The sequence below is a fragment of the Marmota marmota genome, unplaced genomic scaffold (genome assembly GCF_001458135.2).
Source record: "Marmota marmota marmota unplaced genomic scaffold, marMar, whole genome shotgun sequence".
Classification (NCBI taxonomy): domain Eukaryota; kingdom Metazoa; phylum Chordata; class Mammalia; order Rodentia; family Sciuridae; genus Marmota; species Marmota marmota.
In genome coordinates this window covers 30,857,324-30,874,704 of record NW_026000108.1, presented here as the reverse complement: position 1 = coordinate 30,874,704, position 17,381 = coordinate 30,857,324, and the positions used below count along the sequence as shown (strand labels likewise).

Below are 17,381 nucleotides of genomic sequence, written 5' to 3'. Positions count from 1 at the left end.
AGGCCAAGATTGTTAACAAAGAGTACTTCAAATGCAACAAATGAGCAAATAAATTTTTCACTCACATTCCTAAAAAAAAAAAAAAAAAAGTATTTTATCAGGCTGGGTTGGTGGCTCAGTGGTAGAGCACTTGCCTAGCATGTGTGAGGCACTGAGTTTGATTCTCAGCACCACATATAAATAAATATATAAAATAAAGTCCATCAACAACTAAAAAAATTTTTTAAACGTTTTATCAAATAATATTAAAATGTTTATAAACATGAAAAATATAATGCTGACATACCAAAAATGTTGAAGAACATATCAATATGCACATTCTTTTTAATACAAATGAGACCATTCTAAACCAGCCTTTTCCAATTGGGTTCCTGATTCAACCCACAGAACAGATAAGGTTCCTCTATTTTCCCACAGTTGGTATATAAATAGGACCATTCTTATGTTTAAGAGAAAAGTAAATTTATTTCCAATATAGATTTCTTATGGCAGTGAATCTCAACTAAATGTTGTTACCCTAACCAGCAGCATCAGCATCAGCATCAGCATCACTTGGGAATTTTTAAGTAATGAAAATTCTTCCCACCCCACACCCACCAAATCAGAAAACAAGTGTTTTTTTTGTTTTTGTTGTTTTTATTTAATTTTATTTTTTGTACTGGGTATGGAATTCAGGGGCACTCTGTCACTGAGCCACATCCCAGCCCTATTTTGTATTTTATTTAGAGACAGGGGTCTCACTGAGTTGTTTAGCATCTCACCGTTGCTAAGGTTGGCTTTGAATTCTCGATCCTCCTGCTTCAGCCTCCTGAGCGGCTGGGATTATAGGGGTGTGCCACAGTGCCCGGCACAGGTGTGTTTTAACAGATTCTCCAATTGATTCTAATGTATGCTGATTTATGAAAAATACTGTTCTTTAAGCTCAAGCTAACTAACAAAGGTTGTTCTATACTAATGAAATAAAAACAGTACGACATCTGTTATGTCTGTATTTTATATCCTGAGAGGAAAAAAAAAACACATTATAAATGATTCTTTAAAAATGTTCATAGAATAAAATTTTTAATGATAAATTTATCATTTTAGATAAGCTACTAGAACTGAAAAAACTGGCAATGATGCTAAAAAACAAACATAGCTGAAATGCTAATTAGTATTTAAAACAATATAGCTTCACAAGTTGTTTTCAACAGTCATAAAAACTTTAATATGGACACTGTTAAGACAAAAGTTAAGATGGGTGTGGTGGCACACGTGCATAATCCCAGTGGCTGGGGAGGCTGAAGCAGGACGATGGTGAGCTCAAAGCCAACTTCAGCAATGGTGAGATGCTTAGCAACTCAGTGAGACCCTGTCTCTAAATAAAAAACAAAATAGGGCTGGGGATGTGGCTCAGTGGTTGAACGCCTGAGTTCAATCTCTAGTACCAAAAAAAAAAAAGGGTAAAACATACAAAGCCAAATTCATATCTTAAATATTCATTCTTGTCTTTCCATTATCACAATAATAAGAAAATATTTTATGAAGAAAGTACATTTTACAAAGAGTACATGTTTATAAAAGCATATACACAGCCTGACGTGGTGGTGTCCACCTGTTATCCCAGTGACTTGGAAGGCTGAGGCAAAAGGCTCACAAGTTCAGTGTTAGCCTCGACAATTCAGTGAGGCCTTAACTCAAAATAAAAAGGTCGAGGGATGTAGCTTAATGATAAAGCACCAGTAGGTTCAATCCCCAGTACTTAAACAGTACGACATCTGTTAAAAAACGAAAAATAAAAATAAAACAAAAACATATACACATCAAAAATTGCCTAGATGTAAAACATAAAGCTAACTGAAATCACCCAAACCAAAAAGGGGAAAAAAGACAAAGTATCATAGAAATGAATATATAACACTTAGCCTCGCTACTTAATATCTCATTAGGCTTTTTGCATACTTTAGCAGAGCTGAGGCTTCAATGTGGAACTTGCACATGCTAGGCAAGAGTTCTACCATTGATGTGTACCCCTAGTCTAACCAATGGAGTTTTAAAGCAGCCTAAAAAAAAAAAAAGAAAAAAGAAAAAAAAAATCCATGGCATCACTTTAAGCAAAAGTTATGTAACTCTTTAAAATACTGGTTATTGACCTAAAAAGAGCATGCTACAGGGACACTGCTACATCGATGTTCATAGCAGCACAATTCACAATAGCAAGACTGTGGAACCAACCTAGATGCCCTTCAATAGACGAATGGATAAAAAAAATGTGGCATTTATACACAATGGAGTATTACTCTGCATTAAAAAATGACAAAATCATAGAATTTGCAGGGAAATGGATGGCATTAGAGCAGATTATGCTAAGTGAAGCTAGCCAATCCCTAAAAAACAAATGCCAAATGTCTTCTTTGATACAAGGAGAGTAACCAAGAACAGAGTAGGGACGAAGAGCATGAGAAGAAGATTAACATTAAACAGGGATGAAAGGTGGGAGGGAAAGGGAGAGAGAAGGGAAATTGCATGGAAATGGAAGGAGACCCTCAGGGTTATACAAAAGTACATACAAGAGGAAGTGAGGGGAAAGGGAAAAATAATACAAGGGGGACAAATGAATGTCAGTAGAGGGGGCAGAGAGAGAAGAGGAGAGGGGAGGGGAGGGGAGGGGGGATAGTAGAGGATAGGAAAGGCAGCAGAATACAACAGACACTAGTATGGCAATATGTAAATCAATGGATGTGTAACTGATGTGATTCTGCAATCTGTATACGGGGTAAAAATGGGAGTTCATAACCCACTTGAATCAAAGTGTGAAATATGATATATCAAGAACTATGTAATGTTTTGAACAACCAACAATAAAAAATAAAAAATAAAAGAATTAAAATTAAAAAAAATAAAAAATAAAATACTGGTTATTTCTTTTAAGGAAATGTACTTCAATAGTGGAGAAAATCTTCACTGAAATGAAAGTATTTCATATTAAAACAATTATTAAATTCACAACAGTTATTTTAACTTGCAATAAAAAAATGAAGGCATGTAAAATAAAAGCATATGTATGTTCTGGGAGTGGGGGGGGGGGGCTTGGGGGGGTTTAGACCAGGGATTGAACTCAGGGGTGCTTGACCACTGAGTCACATCCCCAGCCCTATTTTGTATTTTATTTAAAGACAGAGTCTCACTGAGTTGCTTAGTGCCTTATTTTGCTGAGGCTGGCTTTGAACTCATGATCCTCCTGCCTCAAGCTCTGGGATTACAGGCATGTACCACCAGGGCCAGCTAAGCATATATTTTTTTATTTGTTCTTTTTAGATATATATATTTTATCTGTGCAGTAGTGAGCATCTGTTTCTTACAAATCTTTTTTTTTTTTTAGATAAATTTTTTTTAATATTTATTTTTTAGTTTTCGGTGGACACAACATCTTTGTATGTGGTGCTGAGGATCGAACCCGGGCCGAATGCATGCCAGGCAAGCGCGCTACCACTTGAGCCACATCCCCAGCCCTTCTTACAAATCTTGATAAGCTCTTCATAACATTACATAGTCAGCCTTATATATTGTAAGTTAAAAAGGCAACAAACAATTCTAAAATTGGTGAGTTTTCAAAAGAATGAAGTTGGATTCTCACACCACATATAAAAAATTAATTCAAAATGGATTCAAGGTCTAAACAAACATATGAGCTAAAACTAGAACAGAGGGCAAGTTTTATGACACTAGGTTAGGCAATGATTTCTTAGATATGGTATCAAAAGTTCAAGAAACAGCTTCAAAAAAAAAAAAAAAAAAGGAAAATGGATTACAACTACTTGACCATGAATAGGTGAATGCAGCAACCCACAAAATGGGAGAATTATTTGCAAATCATACATCTGAATAGATTAATATCCAGAATATTTAAAGAATTCACATCAACAAAAATTCCAATTTAAAAATGGACAAGTGGGGTCTGAGGTGTAGCTCTGTGAAAGAGCACTTATCTAGCATATGCAAAGCCCTGGGTTTCATTCCCACTATATGGTGGGGGGCCTGATCAAATACTTCTCCAAAAATATACACAGGACGAATAGGTATATGAAAAGATACTCAATGTTGCCTATCATTAAGGAAATGCAAAACAAAATCACCATTAGTTAGCACCTCATAATTATTAGGATGGCAATAGTCAAATTGGAGTTAATATGTGATCCAGTCATTCCATTATGCGTATTTACCCAAAAATACTAAAACAAGGCTTGAATAATTATTCAAACATCCACGTTCATAGGAACAATACAAACAATAGCCAAAAGGTGGAAACAAAGTTTTTCTCAGTGCATAAATGGATTTTTAAAAAAAGTTTAGCTTTTGAAAATACTTACAATGGAATATTATTTAGCCTTAAGAGGGCAATTCTGGAACATGCTACAATGTAGATGAACCTTAAAAACATAGTGCTAAGTGAAATAATCCAGACATAAAAGGACAAATATAGTATGATTCCATTAATACAAGGTCATCAAATTCATAGAGACAGAAAGCTGGGGGAGGTTGTTACTTAATTAGGGGAGAGTTTTCGTTTTCCAAGATGAAAACACTTCTGGAGATTGGATACATAACAATATGAATGCACTTAGTATTATTCAACTGCATCCTAAAAAATGGTTAAAATGGACTGAGCTTTCCCTCTACCAAAATCCCCTGCCTTCTTCCTTTCCAACTTGGGACTGACAGTATGGCTCCTGCAAAGAAGGGTGGCAACAAAAGCCTCAATGAGGTGGTGACCCAAGAATACACCATCAATATTCACAAGTACATCCATGAAGAAGGCCTAAAATAAAATGCTCCTTGGGCACTCAAAAGAGATCCAGAAATTTTCCACAAAAGGAAATGGGGTCTCCAGATGTGTTCACCAAGCCCAATAAAGTTATCTGGGACACAGGAATATGGAATGTCCCATACATACCCATGTGCAACTATTGAGAAAACTTAGTAAGGAAGAAGAATCACCAAATAATCTTCATTATCACTTTCTAAAATCTATATATAATGTGGATGAAAATTAAATGCTAATTGTTACATAAAACTATAAAACTGCCAAAAACAAAAATTTAAGTGATATACTTTTCCTTTAGAAACTCGTAAATTCACTACTTTCTACTACTTCCTCTATGTTGAATGTCTTTCTATTGTGAGCATACTCACAAACTATTATAGACCTCTGGGTCTATAAGAATCAGAAACTAAGGACCTAGTGGCACATGCCTACAATCCAGTGACTTGGGAGGCTGAGGCAGTAAGACTTCAAGTTGAAGGCCAACCTGTATAATTAAGTGAGACCTTATACCCTGTCTCAAAAAATAAAAAGAGTGGGACATATAGCTCACTGACAGAGCACTTGACTTGTATATGCGAGGCCCTGGGTTTAACTGGAAGGAAGGAAATAAGGAAGGAAGAAAGAGAATAAGGAAGGGAGGGAAAGAAAAAGAGGTGGGGCATGGTGACGCACTGCCTGTAATTCCAGCATTTCAGGAGGCTGAGGAAGAAGGATTGCAAGTTCAAAGTCACTCTCCATAACTTAGTGGAACCCTAAGCAACTCCATGAGACCCTGTCTCTAAATAAAATACAAAATAAGGCTGAGGATGTTGCTCAGTGGTTGAGTGCCCCTGAGTTCAATCCAGGTACCAAGAAAAGGAAAGGGAGGGAGGGAAGGGAGGGAGGAAGGGAGGAAGGAAGGAAGGAAGGAGAGAGAAAAGAGTGGGAGGAAAAGAGAAAGAAACTAAGAACCCAAAGTTGAACATTTTCAAAAGAATAGGGTATCCTTGAAACTGCAGAAAAAGATCTAGAACTGTAGCTTCAGATTTAATTCATAACAATCACAAATAGAAAAGTTAAGATTTTTCAGGATACTCAAAAATTTCAGAATTATTTTGGGAAATGTTTAAGTATCAACTGGTTAAAAAGAAATATAAAAGCAAAGTTTTTATTTATTTATTTTTTTTAAAGAGAGAGAGAGAGGAGAGAGACAGAGAATTTTTTAATATTTATTTTTTCTAGTTATTGGTGGACACAACATCTTTCGTCTGCATGTGGTGCTGAGGATCGAACCCGGGCCGCACGCATGCCAGGTGAGAGCGCTACCTCTTGAGCCACATCCCCAGCCCAAAAGCAAAGTTTTTAAAGCTGAACACCAATCAATAAAGTTGTTTTGAAAACTTAATTTTAAGAAAATTAATACCAAAACAAAACCAATTTTTCTGATGTAAAATGCTACAGAAACTGTATGTTTGACAGTACAAAGAAATGTGAGGCCAAGCAACCAAAAGATGGCACACGTGTATAATCCCAGGGACTCAGGAGGCTGAAGGCAGGAGGATTGAAAGTTCAAGGACATACTGGGCAACTTATTAAGACCCTGTCTCAAAATAAAAAATAAAGAGGACTGAGGATACAGCCCAGTGATAAAGCACCCTGAGTTTAATCCCCAGTACCACGCACAAACACCACCCCCCAAAAATAATAAATAAAAGTGTTTGAATTTTTGGACAGCTGTAGATTCTTTTTTAAAAAAATATTTATTTTTTATTTTTTGGTGGCCACAATATCTTTATTTTACTTTATGTGGTGCTGAGGATCGAACCCAGTGCTTCATACATACTAGGCAAGCACTCTACCACTGAGCCACAAAACCAGCCTTGTAGATTAATTCTAAAAATCTGAATTCAATAATGTAATAAACTATACAAGTAAAAACATGGTTTTATTCCATTTATCTTCATTTTTACAAAGCAATGATTAAATTAGATCGCATTGAGATTTTTAGAAATCAGTTTATAAAATTAGCTTAAATCTATTAAAATAAACCCTAATGTCAAGTTCCTATAATCTTAAGATGTTTGGGAGACTGAGGCAGGAAATCACATGTTCAAGGACAGCCTTGGTGAAACTCTAACTTTAAAAAGGGCTAAGGCTGGGCTGGGGTTGTGGCTCAGTGGTAGAATGCTTGCTGAGCATGTGTGAGGCCCTGGGTTCGATTCTCAGAACCACATATAAACATCAACAACTTAAAAAAAATTTTTTTTAATTGAAATTTTTTTTAAAAAAGGGCTAAGGCCCTCTCTGCTCCCTGGTGCCACATCCTGACCAACTTTCCTCTGCCTCACCTCAGGTGTCCAAGGAATGGAGTAGGCCATCTAAGAAATGAAGCATTGAGACCCAAATAAACTCTTTCTCCTCCAAAACAAAACAAAAAGGTGAGGGGATGGAACACTGGGGTTGTGTAGCTCAGTTGTAGAGTACCTTACTATGGGGGGAAGGAGTATCAATAGGCAAACAGTAATATGAATTTTTTAAAAATATTTTTGTCATTAGATATGTTAGTAATTCTTAAATCTATCTTCAGTAAATTCATATTGCTTAAGTCTCAAATCAATAAATATAGTTAATATGACTGTTTAAATACCCAAGAACTCCAAAGGGCTATGCAGAATAATCATGTGAACTATTTCTGTTGAGTAATTTTTCTATTACTGATCTTAAGAGATGACCATCAATAATCCAATTTGTTTAAAACACTGAATGCTATTTATAGAGAATAGTGAAATTTTGTTTTAATTTTTTTATTAAAAAAGAGTAAAATGCTGCTTATCTATAAATTTTTACAAATATGTATGAGTATACACAGACCTCCATGAAATCACCACCTGCATCAAAATGCTGAGTATTTTTTTTTTAATTTTAATTTTTCCCCATAGCTTTATTTTATTTTTTTTTAATATTTATTTTTTAGTATTTGGTGGACACAACATCTTTGTTTGTATGTGGTGCTGAGGATCGAAACCGGGCCGCACGCATGCCAGGCGAGCGCGCTACTGCTTGAGCCACATCCCCAGCCCTTCCCCATAGCTTTAAAGAGGTAAAACTGAAGTACAATAAAATGCATATATTTGAAATATGCAATGTGATCAGCTTTTTAAAATTTATTTATTTAGTCTAATTTGTTATACACGATAGCAGAGTACTTTTTAATTCATAGTACACAGAGCACAATGTTTGGTTATACACAAAATAGAGACACCATTTGTATCTTCTTATATAATGATGTCCATCTCATTCCATCATCTTTCTTACCCTTCTGCCCCATCTATTCCCCTCCCTCCCCTTTGCCTTATCTAAAGTTCCTCCATTCCTCTCATGCTCCCCGCCACCCCACATTATGGATTAGCACCCCCATATCAGAAAATCTGATCAGTTTTGACATGCATGCAACCAGAACAATCAATATAAAAAGCATTTCCATTACTTCTTTTTAAATTTGAAACCATGTAAACTGTGTTTCCTGCATGATTTGTTGCATTAGAAATCAATTAATTACCTTAAGAAATATAGAACCCCACATGTCAGCTCTTTCAAAATTAAATGGCACAATTATAAATATTTGTAAGGTTAACAAAGCATAAGAAAAGTAAATAAAAAAATGCTTTGAATGAAGTAATAATAAAACCTTAAAATGCCAGGATCTCTGGGATTAAGCAGTATTCAGAACATTTATAACTTAAAGTACTTGTATCAGAAGTTCAATTAAGTAGTAGGAGTGGGAGCAGAAATATATGAAAGAGATATAATACAGCTAAAATTTGATAAAAATCTATCAAGTCTAATAAAGAAAAAAGAACATAAAATTAATATTGATGGAGAGGGAGTGATCAAAATAACACTACAGATGCTAAAAATATATTAAGGTAATATTACAATTGTATGCCAACAAATGTGATAGTTTACATAATATGGTCTATATTAGAGAAGGATCTGTGTGCTGTTGACTGATGGATGAAATATTCTATATGTCTGGTAAGTCTAAATTATTGATTATTATATTATTTAGTTCTATAGTTTTTTGTTTAGTTTTTGTTTGAAAGCTCTATCTAGTAGTGACAGAGGTGTGTTAAAGTTACCCAGTATTATTGTGTTGCGGTCTACTTGATTCTTGAACTTGAGAAGGGTTTGACTGATGTATATATATGCTCCTTTATTTGGGGCATAAATATTTATGATTGTTATATCATGTTGATGTGTAATTCCCTTAAATCGTATGGAATGTTCTTCTTTGTCCCTTCTGATTAACTTTGGCTTGAAGTTCACTTTATCTGATATGAGGACAGAAATCTCTACTTGTTTACACTTTCCAACTGAGTGATGTTTTTTCCCATCATTTCATTTTCAGTCTGTGGACGTCTTTGCTTATGAGGTGAGTTTCCTGGAGACAGCAGATTGTTGGGTCTTGTTTTTATTTTTTAAATTTTTTTTTTAAGAGAGAGAGAGAATTTTTATTTATTTATTTTTTAGTTTTTGGCGGACACAGCATCTTTGTTTGTATGTGGTGCTGAGGATCGAACCCAGGCCACACGCATGCCAGGCGAGCGTGCTACTGCCTGAGCCACATCCCCAGCCCTGGGTCTTGTTTTAAAATCCAATCTGCTTGTCTATGTCTTTTGATTAATGATTTCAGGCCATTAATGTTCAAGGTTATTATTGAGATATGATTTGTGTTCCTGGTCATTTTGGTTTATTTGTAGTTTGTGATTTGAATTAGTTTCTCCTTTGATTGACTATTCCTTTAGTGCAGATTCCTCCCCTTCAATGGCTTTCTTTTTTGCTAGATATAGGATTCTTGGGTGGCATCCATTTTGTTTCAGAGCTTGGTATATATTACCCCAGGAACTCCTAGCTTTGAGGGTCTGGGTTGAGAAATCATGTCAGATGGGTATTGGTTTCCCCATATATTATCTATATTTTTCTCTTGCAGCCTTTAAAACTCTATCCTTATTCTGTATGCTAGACATTTTCATTATAATGTGCCTCGATGGGGTCTGTTGTAATTTTGCACATTTGGGGTTCTGTTAGCCTCTTGTATTTGATTTTCTATTTCATTCTTTAGATGTGGGAAAATTTTTTACATTATTTCATTGAAAAGATTGTGTGGGCTGGGGATGTGGCTCTAGCGGTAACGCGCTCGCCTGGCATGCACAGGGTGCTAGGTTCGATTCTCAGCACCACATAAAAATAAAATAAAGATGTTGTGTCCATCAAAAACTGAAAAATATTAAAAAAATTATCTCTCTCTCTCTCTAAAAAAAAAAAAGATTATGTATTCCTTTGGTTTGTATCTCCACACTTTCATCTATCCAGACAAATCTTAAAACTTGGTGTTTTCATGTTATCTCATAATTTTTGGAAGTTCTTTTCATGGTTTCTTCTTTTTGTGGTTCATTTTATTTTGAAGATTACATACTTTAAAAAAATATTTTAGTTCTAGATGGACATAATATCTTTATTTTTTATTTTTACATGGTTCCGGGGATCCAACCCAGTGCCTCGCATATGCTAGGCAAGCGCCATACCACTGAGCCACAACCCTGGCCCCTCATATTTTGTTTTTATTGCCTGAGGTTCTGTATTCCAAGTGGTCTAGTCTGTGGGTGATGCTTTCTATTGAATTTTTCATTTGGTTTACTGTTTCCTTCCTTTCAAGGACTTTTTTTTCCCCCCAGAATATCTCTTTACTAAAGTGATCTTTTGCTACCTTTATTTCTTCTCTTACATCATCCTTTACTTCACAGATCAGTTTAACTATGTACATTCTAAACTCCTTCTCTGATGGATTCTGTTACTGGAGTATCTTGGTTTGCTTGGGGCAATTTGTTCCCTTGCTTTTTCATGTTGTTTATGTGTCTATCTATCTAACAGTATGGATCTGAGGGAGTATAGTTTCTACCCTGTGGACTTTTCTACCCAGTGTCCCTGAAGGTTTCCGGTACCTCATTGTTTAGTCATTGTTTATGGGGAGACAAACAATTACAACCAATGCAAACAATGTACAGCATTAAACCAAATAGTTTCTACTATGATGTCTATGGTGTTAATTATCATAACAGAAATAATATGATCAGCTATTGCCTATTGCCTATAAAAACTGCAAGTTTGCAAAAGGATTTACATTTTCAAATGGTGGACAGGGAGAGAACAGAAGTGATATTGGATGTGATGATTGTGAGGGAGGAGGAAGGAGATAGAAAAGAGAATCAAGGGAAACAGGAGGAAAAAATATATATATAAAACAAAAAAGTTTTAAAAATCAAATACAAACTAAACATACTAATCAAACATCCTAATTCACAAAAAAGCTAATCCATGTAAAATAACTGGCTTCAAAAATGCTAGGGGTGAGTTGGGGTTGTGGCTCAGAGTGCTTGCCTAGCATGCACAAAGCACTGGGTTCGATCCCCAACACCACATAAACATACACACATAAATAAATAATAAAAAAGGAAATATTTAAAAAATATGATAAGGTTGAGAAGGAGAGAGATAGAGACAGATAGATAGATAGATAGAGAGAGAGAGAGAGAGAGAGAGAGACTGACTGACTATATAAATGTCCATGTACCATTAAGGTCACAATTAAACAGTGAAAAGGAAATTAAAAAAAAAAAAAAAATCTTGATGAAAAGAAAGAATCCTTTCCATTAGAGTTCAAAATATTCTCAGCTTCTCAGCAGTTCTAGTTGGGGTCTTCTGGAGTGTGATGCTCCACCCTCTGGATTGCTACAGGGAGATAATCCTGGAGGTAGAGTTCCTGGAAGCAGGGTTTAGGATCAGGTGGGCTCCAGGCTCTTCACTGAATGCTAATTGTCCTGGAGATTTTAAATCAGTGCACCTCCAGGGCCCAGTACCTGCTAGACTACACTGGAAGACTTTACCTCCAGGGATTGCCCCCTGGGTTCCACTTGTGTGGTGGAGGACCCAATTCTTAGTTCCCTGTATCACTTGCAGACCCCATATTTCCTGGTCTCGGATTCAGTCCAATCTCTTCTGCCCCATCCTTCCAAATTCCAGGCTAGGTGCTCTCCCAGCTGGTGCTGCAAAACAGTCGGATTGGAGGAGGAGGAATAGAGCCAGGTGGGTTTCTGGGACCACCAGTATAAACCTCTCCAAGTTTGATTTTTTTCTGGTCACTTAAGCACAATCTATGTCATGTGTTTACTGGGCCTGTTCTTTGGGCCAAACTCAAATTTGCCAGGAATCGGCTTCCTCTGTTGCTGTCCCCCAAGCCACAGTTGCAAAATGTTTTTCCTTCCTGCAAAGTGTTCCTATAAAACATTTCCTTCCAAAATATTTGTCTTCACAGGCTGCCTGGAGTCATGGTGGCTTCTTTCCCCACACTTGGGATATAGTGCAGCATGTCTTTCAGGTTTGTCAGGCAATGTCCTTGGTCTCTAAATGCCCCATACACAGACATGCCTCCAGCCTCCCAAATGTGTGGGTTCCTTTAATTCCTTTATCCCTCTACTATGCTTAAGGAGGGAGAGCTCTGGCTGGAGTTTATGGTAGTGGCTATGCCACTAGGAATTTCTTCCGTGTTTTATTATATCCAAACTCCTGAGTCCCGGATCTGCTTTCAATATTCAGTTTTAAGGGGCTGGGGATGTGGCTAAAGCGGTAGCGTGCTCGCCCGGCATGCGTGCGGCCCAGGTTCGATCCTCAGCACCACATACAAATAAAGATTTAAAAAAAAAAAAAAAATATTCAGTTTTAAATTCCAGTAAAGTCCTCCCACTTTTTTTGTTGTTGTTCACCCACATTACTGAGAAGCTGTCAGTTTTCTTGGTTTCACTCCATGGAGTAGCAGGAACATAACCTCCTCTACTCTGCCATCTTAATCTCTGGCTGAGTATTTCTTGTACTGAAAATCATTTCAGTCTTGTCCTTTGAAACTCTTGCCTACCCCACCACTATCCTAATTTTTGTCAGCAAAATTAGTTTTGGCTAATCTTGAATTTCATAAAAATGGAATCATATACTATGTATTCTTTTCTATCTGGCTCTTGTCACTTAACAAGTCTGTGAAAATCATCCACGCTGTTTACATCAACAGTATGATCGTTTTTTATTCCAAAGTATGATTTTTACCATGATGTATCAATTTTCTTGTTAATAAGACATTAGTCTGGAGTTTATGAAAAATAAATTTGAGTTGCCAGGATATGATGGAGAAGTTAGGAAATCAGATGAGTTCACCAAGGGCATATAGATGAAAAGAACAGAGATATAGACTTATCTCTGAGGCATTCTAATACCCAAAGATCCAGGAGGTAAGTCTAAAGACTCTGGGAACAGCCATAGGAAAGGAAGAAAAGAAAGACGGGTGTCCTAGAAACAAAGTAAAAAAACAGTACATCTCTAATACTGCAGATATTCGCTCATATCACTGAATCATAGAATATAATAAGGCGGTCTTGGAAAGAACAGAAACACTAAAAACTACAAGGTTCAATAAATTGGCAAAAATTACAAATATTCTTAGGTTCAAACATTGGCATTTAAACGTAGATTTCTGTGGAATGTCAATTTTATCTCAATAAAGGTGGAAATGAAGGGAGAAAGATGACCATCAGAGAAGATTAAGGTCTGTCTATTCTATAAGGAACAAGAAAGTAGATCCCAAGAGATGGTTTACTAAGGGATAGGATTTACTCAGATATACTATTAGAATGAAAAGACAAACCAAATCAGCAAATTTATAGTCTGTTCATGCAAGTTATTAAATAAATCAAAGTATCCATACACTTAAGTGTTGTTATTTCTGATTCACCTTCTTCAGGTTTCATTCTTTTCCTTTCTTAAGGAATGAAACACATAGCTTGAAATTTTCAATGCCTATATATAATTTTCAAAGATTAAGTAACCAGGATGGGCTCATTAAATACACATCTTGGCTCTATGTATTCTATTTTCTTTTATTATTCCTTCTCTTGCAAAAGAGTAAAACTGGAGAAAAAGGTCATAAAATGTTCAATCATTTCTAATTTTTTTTCTCCCACTTCAATGTCACTTTATACCTCTTGACTTAGTTTTTTCCGTTTATAAAATCATGTCCTGAATAAATAACACCTGTCTTATGCCTACACCACAACCATCATTTATCACTGTTAGAATATACTATGCTATGGGAAGATTAGACGAACTCTAGAAAGGGGAGGGAGGGGAAAGAAGGGAGCAAAGGGGTAAAAAAGATGGTGGAATGAGATGGACATCATTACCCTAAGTACATGTATGAAGACATGAATGGTATTAATATACAATGTGTACAACCAGTGATATGAAAAATTGTGCTAATTGTGCTCTATGTGTAATATGAGTCATAATGCATTTTGCTGTCATATATACAAAGTAGAATAAAAAATTTAAAAAAAAAGAATATTCCATGCTCTATTCTAAGAGAATTACACAAACCAACTCAGCACTATTAAGTGGGTATTAACTTTACATATAAGGAAACAAAAGCATACAAACTTTAACTAATTTGCTCACAACCACATGGGTTTTCATATTGAAGAATGAGGATTTGAACCTGGTAGCTATACACCAGTAACTTTCTTTGTATTCAGCACTAGGGATTGAACCCAGGGGTAATCTATCAATGAGTTACATCCCTAGCTCTTAAGTATCTTCTTTTGAGATAAGGTCTTGCAAAATTGCATCAGCCTCAAACATGAGATCCTCCTGTCTCAGTCTCCCAAGTAGCTGGTTACAGGTATGCACCTAGTGTTCAGCTCTGAGTAGGAACCCTTAAAACACTGTGCTAGTAATATCAAATCAGACAAATCTAGTGAAAAAAGTGTGCGACAAATTAAAAATCTCCTACAAGGGCTGGGGTTGTGGATCAGTGGAAGAGTGCTTGCCTAGCATGACTGAGGAACTGGGTTCGATCTTCAGCACCACATATATATAAAGAAACAAACAGTAAATAAATAAATAAATATCATGTTCACCTACAACTTAATTTTTTTTTTAAATGTCACCTATGGAGGTATTTCTTGGAACCTGCTCAATTAACACACTTTTTAAAGTTCTGTTGCTTATATTCCAAGGGAAAGATTATTTCAATACTTATTTTACTTTTAGTCTCTTAGAAAATATCTTCCTGAGACAACAAATAGTCAAATTTACCAAAATCACAATGAAATCCAAGACTTTTAAAAATGTACAACTAGCACCTGACATTAATAAATACAGGTTGTGGTCTTAATTATAACCCATTTTCAATTATGTATTTAAGAGATTATAAAATTATTGCCCCAATAACATAAAATATAACATAAGCTTATGTTTGTGGCAATTACATATTTAACATTCTTGTAGTCTTGGTTATTTCTATGAGAGGAGTGAAAATGAATTGAAAAATCTCTTACCATTGATCTTTCAGGATATCCAAACAAATAGCCCCTGTGACGGAACTAATATTAGGATGCCATATTTTAGTGATAAACCGGACCTAGAACATAAAGCACACTTAAGTTTTCAAGAAACAGAAATAAAACACATAAAAGTTTAAATAGAACTACAAAAAAAAAAAAAAATCAGATTAAGCTTCAGGATAATAATGTAATACTTTTATTACATCATTTGGCCAAAGTAAAGGGACAAGTGCAGAAGACTAAACATTCTGTAAGCTAAATACAGTCACTAACAAGTTCTTTTTAGACCTTTTAATAAATGCTCTGTCTTAAAACACACCCATAATTACTAGCTGTTTAGAATTCACACATAGAATGATGCTAGATCTATGAGAAATAAAACAGACTAAAATCCATTTGAGTAACGTAGTACATAAAATCAAAATACAGCATAAGTGGCTGTGAGGGAGTCATTTTTTCTGTGAGGGAGCATGCAGAATAGGTTTAAAGGGGAAAAGTAAGCAAAATAAATGCATGGAAGCATGTAGTAACTGGCTACATAATACCCCAAATTTTTCTGTATAAGTTTTTTTCAAATTCTTTGTCATGGATAATGCAACAAATATTTGAAAACTTAATACTCTTCATCAGGCATAAAGATTAGACTTGAAGAAATAAAATCTATTGCATCAGCTCTTATTTACAAGCTTTTGGAAAACCACCACCATTGTTATTCTTTCTTTTTTTTTTCCCCCCTTAGGGGTGGGTAACTGAGATTAAATTCAGGGGTAATGAACCACTGAGCCACATCCCCAGCCCTTCTTTGTATTTTATTTAGAGACAGGGTCTCATTGAGTTGCTTAGTGCCTCACCATTGCTGAGGTTGGCTTTGAACTCCCAATCCTCCTGCTTCTGCCTCCAGAGCAGCTGGGATTATAGGCATGCACCATAGCGCCTGGCTCAATCCTTTTTTGTTTGGTTCTTTTCATACCAGGGATTGAACCTTGGGTGCTTAACCACTGAGCCACAAACCGAGCCCTTTTTTATATCTTATTTAGAGAAACAGGGTCACCAATGTGCTTAGGTCCTCAATGAATTGCTGAAGCTGGCTTTGAATTCAACATCCTCCTGCCTCAACCTCCCTGAGATGCAAAAATCATAGGTGTACACCACCAAGCTTGGCTTGTTTTTTTTTTTCCCCCCAGTGCTGGGAACTGAACTCAGGGGCACACTACCAGAGGTATATCTCCACTACTTTTTTTTTTTAATATTTTTAAGTTGTTGATAGACCTTATCTATCTATATCTATCTATTTATTTATTTGTGGTGCTGACACTCAACCCAGTGCCTCACATGCCAGGCAAGTGTGCTACCGCTGAGCCCCAGCCCCAGCCCTCCCCATTACTTTTTATTTTTTTGAGACAGTATCTTGCTGGACTTGAATTTGTGATCTTCAAATTATATTATATTACCTCAGAGAATACAGGTGTAAGCCACCTCACACCTGGCTATTATTAGAGTGACCAATGAGTCCAAATTAAGTAACAGGTTAATTAGTATGTGCCTACTAATGTTCTAAATACTTGACAAAAATTAACTCTTCACTAATATGCTACAAATCTATTTCTGATAAGAAGCTAAGTAGCTTCCACTTCTTTTTGTGATTTCTTGATTTGTCTGTCCTATGTCTCTACTTCTTCACATCCTACTCATTCACTGTCATATTCAATCTGAAAAAGCACTTTAAGTTATTAGTGAATTCAAAACCCCTAAAACAAATGTACATTTTCCACATTTCCATTTAGAACATGTATGCTCTTTTTCTATTCTTAAAATAGATGCTTTTTTCAATGATACCTACTTCTCTCCATTCACACACAAAACCATCTCCTCAAAGGAGACTATCATTTTTCAGGTGGATTACTAGAGTATCTTGATTTTATTCTCTTTTGTTCCCTCCAATACATTTTCCACACTGAATGCAGTGTACCCCTTTAAAAAAATATAATTTTGTGTCCCTATCAGGCCCTTTAATGACCTCTCATTTATTTTGTGTAAGACCACAATACTAGGGAGGCAATACTAGAAATTGAATCCAGGGGCACTCTACCACTGAGTTACATCCCCAGCAGCCCCCAACCTGCATTTTTTTTTTTTTTTTTGGTAAAACATAGGTT

At 35.9% G+C, this 17,381-nt stretch overlaps 1 protein-coding gene across 3 annotated transcripts in view; it reads right to left on the bottom strand.

The window, feature by feature from the left end:
- Positions 1 to 17,381, bottom strand: part of Ube2k (ubiquitin conjugating enzyme E2 K) — a 73,673-nt gene that overhangs the window by 6,349 nt on the left and 49,943 nt on the right. For all 3 annotated transcript variants that reach the window (XM_015482050.2, XM_015482049.2, XM_048784356.1), the window contains one exon: positions 15,220 to 15,302. In XM_015482050.2, the coding sequence (XP_015337536.1) occupies positions 15,220 to 15,302 (83 nt within the window). The remainder of the gene's footprint in view (positions 1 to 15,219; positions 15,303 to 17,381) is intronic.